The sequence below is a fragment of the Petromyzon marinus genome, unplaced genomic scaffold, assembly GCF_048934315.1.
Source record: "Petromyzon marinus isolate PM22_M1 ecotype Great Lakes invasive population unplaced genomic scaffold, UKy_Petmar_22M1.pri1.0 PM_Scaffold_85, whole genome shotgun sequence".
Taxonomy (NCBI): domain Eukaryota; kingdom Metazoa; phylum Chordata; class Hyperoartia; order Petromyzontiformes; family Petromyzontidae; genus Petromyzon; species Petromyzon marinus.
The window spans coordinates 316,780-323,256 of NW_027423694.1; the positions used below are offsets into that span (position 1 = coordinate 316,780).

At 54.1% G+C, this 6,477-nt stretch overlaps 1 protein-coding gene across 1 annotated transcript; it reads right to left on the minus strand.

Annotated features, from left to right (window-relative positions):
* Positions 1-671: 671 nt before the first annotated feature.
* Positions 672-5,907, minus strand: LOC142923890 (uncharacterized). Its single transcript, XM_076064867.1, has one exon. The coding sequence runs from the start codon at positions 2,623-2,625 to the stop codon at positions 805-807; it is 1,821 nt and encodes a 606-aa protein (XP_075920982.1). The 5' UTR covers positions 2,626-5,907; the 3' UTR covers positions 672-804.
* Between the last annotated feature and the right edge of the window lie 570 nt (positions 5,908-6,477).

Here is a 6,477-nt window from a genome sequence, read left to right on the forward strand (position 1 = left end):
GTGTCTCTCTCCCCGTGTCTCTCTCTCTCCCGTGTCTCTCTCTCTCTCTCTCCCAATGTCTCTCTCCCGTGTCTCTCTCTCCCCGTGTCTCTCTCTCTCCCCGTGTCTCTCTCTCTCCCTGTGTCTCTAACTCCTCGTGTCTCTCTCTCCCCGTGTCTCTCTCCCCGTGTCTCTCTCCCGTGTCTCTCTCTCTCCCCGTGTCTCTCTCTCCCCGTCCCTCTCTCTCTCCCCGTGTCTCTCTCTCTCCCCGTGTCTCTCTCTCCCCGTGTCTCTCTCTCCCCGTGTCTCCCTCTCCCCGTGTCTCTCTCCCACCCGTGTCTCTCTCTCCCCGTGTCTCTCCGCGTGTCTCTCTCTCCCCGTGTCTCTCTCTCCCCGTGTCTCCCTCTCCCCGTGTCTCCCTCTCCCCGTGTCTCTCTCTCCCGTGTCTCTCTCTCCGTGTCTCTCTCTCTCTCTTCTGTGTCTCTCTCTCTCTCTTCTGTGTCTCTCTCTCTCCCCATGTCTCTCTCTCCCCGTGTCTCTCTCTCCCCGTCTCTCTCTCTCTCTCTCCCCTGTGTCTCTCTCTCCCACCCGTGTCTCTCTCCCTCTACCCGTGTCTCTCTCTCTCCCCGTGTCTCTCTCTCTCCCACCCGTGTCTCTCTCCCTCTACCCGTGTCTCTCTCTCCCACCCGTGTCTCTCTCTACCCGTGTCTCTCTCTCTCTCTCCGCGTCTCTCTCTCCCCGTGTCTCTCTCTATCTCTCTCTCCCTGTGTCTCTCTCTCTATCTCTCTCCCCGTGTCTCTCTCTCTCTCTCCGCGTGTCTCTGTCTCACCGCAGTGCCCGGCTCAGCTTGTCGTAATTCATGTTGGGTTTGCACTTCCTGGACCCCCAGAGCCGAGCCACCTCGTCCGGGTCCCGGATCACAAACTCCCCGTAGTCTCCCTCCCAGGCGATCACCCCGCGGAACTCATCCTTCTGGAGCAGCTCCAGGATGAAGTGCCACAGCTGGATCTGTCGGGAGCCTGGGCTCGAGTCCGGCTTGTAGGCCCACTCGGGGAATGCCAGGCCTGGGATGGAGACACGGGGAGAGAGACACGGTGAGAGAGAGAGACATTGAGAGAGAGAGAGAGACACGGGGAGAGAGAGAGAGACACGGGGAGAGAGACACGGGGAGAGAGAGACACGGGGAGAGAGAGACACGGAGAGAGAGAGACACGGGGAGAGAGAGACACGAGGAGAGAGAGACACGGGGAGAGAGACACTGGGAGAGAGAGACACGGGGAGAGAGAGACACGGGTAGGAGAGAGATGGGGAGAGAGAGATACGGGGAGAGAGAGAGACACGGGGAGAGAGAGAGACACGGGGAGAGAGAGAGACACGGGGAGAGAGACACGGGGAGACAGATGGAGAGAGAGAGACACGAGGAGAGAGAGAGACACGGAAGAGAGAGAGACACGGGGAGAGAGAGAGACACGGGGAGAGAGATGGAGAGAGAGAGAAACGGGGAGAGAGAGACACGGGGAGAGAGACACGGGGGTAGAGACACGGGGAGAGAGACACGAGGAGAGAGACACGGGGAGAGAGACACGGGGAGAGAGACACGGGGGGAGAGAGAGACACGGCGAGAGAGACACGGGGAGAGAGAGACACGGCGAGAGAGACACGGGGAGAGAGACACGGGGAGAGAGACACGGGGAGAGAGAGACACGGGGAGAGAGAGACACGGGGAGAGAGACACGGGGAGAGAGACAGGGGGGAGAGAGACACGGGGAGAGAGAGACACGGGGAGACAGATGGAGAGAGAGAGACACGGGGAAACAGCGAAAGACACGGGGAGAGAGAGACACGGGGAGAGAGAGACACGGGGAGAGAGAGACACAGGGAGAGAGAGACACGGGGAGAGAGAGACACGTGGAGAGACACGGGGAGAGAGAGACACGGGGAGAGAGAGACACGGGGAGAGACACGGCGAGAGAGACACGGGGAGAGAGACACGGGGAGAGAGACACGGGGAGAGAGAGAGACACGGGGAGAGAGAGACACGGGGAGAGAGACACGGGGAGAGAGAAAGGGGAGAGAGAGAGACAGGGGAGAGAGAGACACGGGGAGTGAGAGAGACACGGGGAGAGAGAGACACGGGGAGAGAGAGACACGGGGAGAGAGAGAGACACGGGGAGCGAGAGACACGGGGAGAGAGAGACACGGGGAGAGAGAGAGACACGGGGAGAGAGAGACACGGGGAGAGAGAGACACGGGGAGAGAGAGACACGGGGAGAGAGAGACACGGGGAGAGAGACACGGAGAGAGAGAGACACGGGGAGAGAGAGACACGGGGAGAGAGAGACACGGGGAGAGAGAGACACGGGGAGAGAGAGACACGGAGAGAGAGAGACACGGGGAGAGAGAGACACGGGGAGAGAGAGACACGGGGAGAGAGACACGGGGAGAGAGAGAGACACGGGGAGAGAGACACGGGGAGAGAGAGACACGGGGACAGAGAGAGAGACACGGGGAGAAAGACACGGGGAGAGACAGACACGGGGAGACAGACACGGGGAGAGACAGACACGGGGAGAGAGAGACACGGGGAGAGAGAGACACGGGGACAGAGAGAGACACGGGGAGAGAGACACGGGGAGAGACAGACATGGGGAGACAGACACGGGGAGAGACAGACACGGGGAGAGAGAGACACGGGGAGACAGACACGGGGAGAGAGAGACACGGGGAGACAGACACGGGGAGAAAGAGTATCTCTAGCTGTGTGTGTATCTCTAGCTGTGTGTGTATCTCTAGCTGTGTGTGTATCTCTGGCTGTGTGTGTATCTCTGGCTGTGTGTATCTCTGGCTGTGTGTGTATCTCTGGCTGTGTGTGTATCTCTGGCTGTGTGTGTATCTCTGGCTGTGTGTGTATCTCTGGCTGTGTGTGTATCTCTGGCTGTGTGTGTATCTCTGGCTGTGTGTGTATCTCTGGCTGTGTGTGTATCTCTAGCTGTGTGTGTATCTCTGGCTGTGTGTGTATCTCTGGCTGTGTGTGTATCTCTATCTGTGTGTGTATCTCTGGCTGTGTGTCTATCTCTAGCTGTGTGTGTATCTCTGGCTGTGTGTGTATCTATAGCTGTGTGTCTATCTCTGGCTGTGTGTGTATCTCTAGCTGTGTGTATCTCTGGCTGTGTGTGTATCTCTAGCTGTGTGTGTATCTCTGGCTGTGTGTGTATCTCTAGCTGTGTGTGTATCTCTGGCTGTGTGTATCTCTAGCTGTGTGTGTATCTCTGGCTGTGTGTGTATCTCTAGCTGTGTGTGTATCTCTGGCTGTGTGTATCTCTAGCTGTGTGTGTATCTCTGGCTGTGTGTGTATCTCTAGCTGTGTGTGTATCTCTGGCTGCGTGTGTATCTCTGGCTGTGTGTGTATCTCTAGCTGTGTGTGTATCTCTAGCTGTGTGTGTATCTCTGGCTGTGTGTGAATCTCTAGCTGTGTGTATCTCTGGATGTGTGTGTATCACTAGATGTATGTGTATCTCCGGCTGTGTGTGTATCTCTAGCTGTATGTATCTCTAGCTGTGTGTGTATCTCTGGCTGTGTGTGTATCTCTGGCTGTGTGTGTATCTCTGGCTGTGTATGTATCTCTAGCTGTGTGTGTATCTCTGGCTGTGTGTGTATCTCTAGCCGTGTGTGTATCTCTAGCTGTATGTCTATCTCCGGCTGTGTGTGTATCTCTAGCTGTGTGTCTATCTCTAGCTGTGTGTGTATCTCTGGCTGTGTGTCTATCTCTAGCTGTGTGTGTCTATCTCTGGATGTGTGTGTATCTCTGGCTGTGTGTGTATCTCTGGCTGTGTGTGTATCTCTGGCTGTGTGTGTATCTCTAGCCGTGTGTGTATCTCTAGCCGTGTGTGTATCTCTAGCTGTGTATCTATCTCTGGCTGTGTGTGTATCTCTAGCAGTGTGTGTATCTCTGGCTGTGTGTGTATCTCTGGCTGTGTATGTATCTCTAGCTGTGTGTGTATCTCTGGCTGTGTGTGTATCTCTGGCTGTGTATGTATCTCTAGCTGTGTGTGTATCTCTGGCTGTGTGTGTATCTCTAGCCGTGTGTGTATCTCTGGCTGTGTGTGTATCTCTAGCTGTGTGTCTATCTCTGGCTGTGTGTGTATCTCTGGCTGTGTGTGTATCTCTGGCTGTGTGTGTATCTCTAGCTGTGTGTGTATCTCTGGCTGTGTGTGTATCTCTAGCTGTGTGTATCTCTAGCTGTGTGTGTATCTCTGGCTGTGTGTATCTCTAGCTGTGTGTATATCTCTGGGTGTATGTCTATCTCTGGCCGTGTGTGTATCTCTGGCTGTGTGTATCTCTAGCTGTGTGTGTATCTCTAGCTGTGTGTGTATCTCTAGCGGTGTGTGTATCTCTGGCTGTGTGTATCTCTGGCTGTGTGTGTATCTCTGGCTATGTGTGTATCTCTGGCTGTGTGTGTATCTCTGGCTGTGTGTGTATCTCTGGCTGTGTGTGTATCTCTAGCTGTGTGTGTATCTCTAGCTGTGTGTGTGTATCTCTGGCTGTGTGTATCTCTGGCTGTGCGTGTATCTCTGGCTGTGTGTGTGTATCTCTGGCTGTGTGTATCTCTGGCTGTGCGTGTATCTCTGGCTGTGTGTGTATCTCTAGCTGTGTGTGTATCTCTGGCTGTGTGTGTATCTCTGGATGTGTGTGTATCTCTAGCTGTGTGTATCTCTGGCTGTGTATGTATCTCTGGCTGTGTGTGTATCTCTGGCTGTGTGTGTATCTCTGGCTGTGTGTGTATCTCTAGCTGTGTGTGTATCTCTAGCCGTGTGTGTATCTCTAGCCGTGTGTGCATCTCTGGCTGTGTGTGTATCTCTAGCTGTGTATCTATCTCTGGCTGTGTGTGTATCTCTAGCAGTGTGTGTATCTCTGGCTGTGTGTGTATCTCTGGCTGTGTATGTATCTCTAGCTGTGTGTGTATCTCTGGCTGTGTGTGTATCTCTGGCTGTGTATGTATCTCTAGCTGTGTGTGTATCTCTGGCTGTGTGTGTATCTCTGGCTGTGTGTATCTCTGGCTGTGTGTGTATCTCTAGCTGTGTGTGTATCTCTGGCTGTGTGTGTATCTCTGGCTGTGTGTGTATCTCTGGATATGTGTGTGTATCTCTGGCTGTGTGTGTATCTCTAGCTGTGTGTGTATCTCTATCTGTGTGTGTATCTCTGGCTGTGTGTGTATCTCTAGCTGTGTGTGTATCTCTAGCTGTGTGTGTATCTCTGGCTGTGTGTGTATCTCTGGCTGTGTGTGTATCTCTGGCTGTGTGTGTATCTCTGGCTGTGTGTGTATCTCTAGCTGTGTGTATCTCTGGCTCTGTGTGTGTATCTCTGGCTGTGTGTGTATCTCTAGCTGTGTGTGTATCTCTAGCTGTGTGTATCTCTATCTGTGTGTGTATCTCTGGCTGTGTGTGTATCTCTAGCTGTGTGTATCTCTGGCTCTGTGTGTGTATCTCTGGCTGTGTGTGTATCTCTGGCTGTGTGTGTATCTCTGGCTGTGTGTATCTCTAGCTGTGTGTGTATCTCTGGCTGTGTGTCTATCTCTGGCTGTGTGTGTATCTCTGGCTGTGTGTATCTCTAGCTGTGTGTGTATCTCTAGCTGTGTGTGTATCTCTGGCTGTGTGTGTATCTCTGGCTGTGTGTATCTCTGGCTGTGTGTGTATCTCTGGATGTGTATCTCTGGCTGTGTGTGTATCTCTAGCTGTGTGTGTATCTCTAGCTGTGTGTGTATCTCTAGCTGTGTGTGTATCTCTGGCTGTGTGTGTATCTATGGCTGTGTGTATCAGACAAAGCGTCTCCCTGTTCTCTGCCTCAGACTCTGATTCCAGCCACAAGAATTTGAAGAATTTACCCACAAACTCTCATATACACACACACACATTCATATACACACACACACACACTCGCCCACCCACTCACCCCACAAAACCACTCACCCACTCACCCACTCACCCCCAAACCTACTCACCAACCAACCCACTCACCCACCAACCCACTCACCCACCAACCCACTCACCCACCAACCCACTCACCCACCCACCAACCCACTCACCCACCCACCAACCCACTCACCCACCCACCAACCCACTCGCCCACCAACCCACTCACCCACCAACCCACTAACCCACCAACCTACTCGCCCACCAACCTACTCACTCACCAACCCACTCGCCCCCCAAACCACTCGCCCACAAACCTACTCACCCACCAACCAACTCACCCGCCCACCAACCCACTCACCCATTCTCCCATCCACCCACACACCCACCCACAAACCCACTAACCCACCAACCAACCCACTCATTCACCAGCCCCACTCACCCATTCTTCCATACACCCACTCACCCACCCACCCACCCACTCACCCATTCACCCACCAACCCATTCACCTACCCACTCACCCACCCACCCACCAACCAACTCACCCACTCAACAACTCACCCACCCACCCACCAACCAACCCACTCA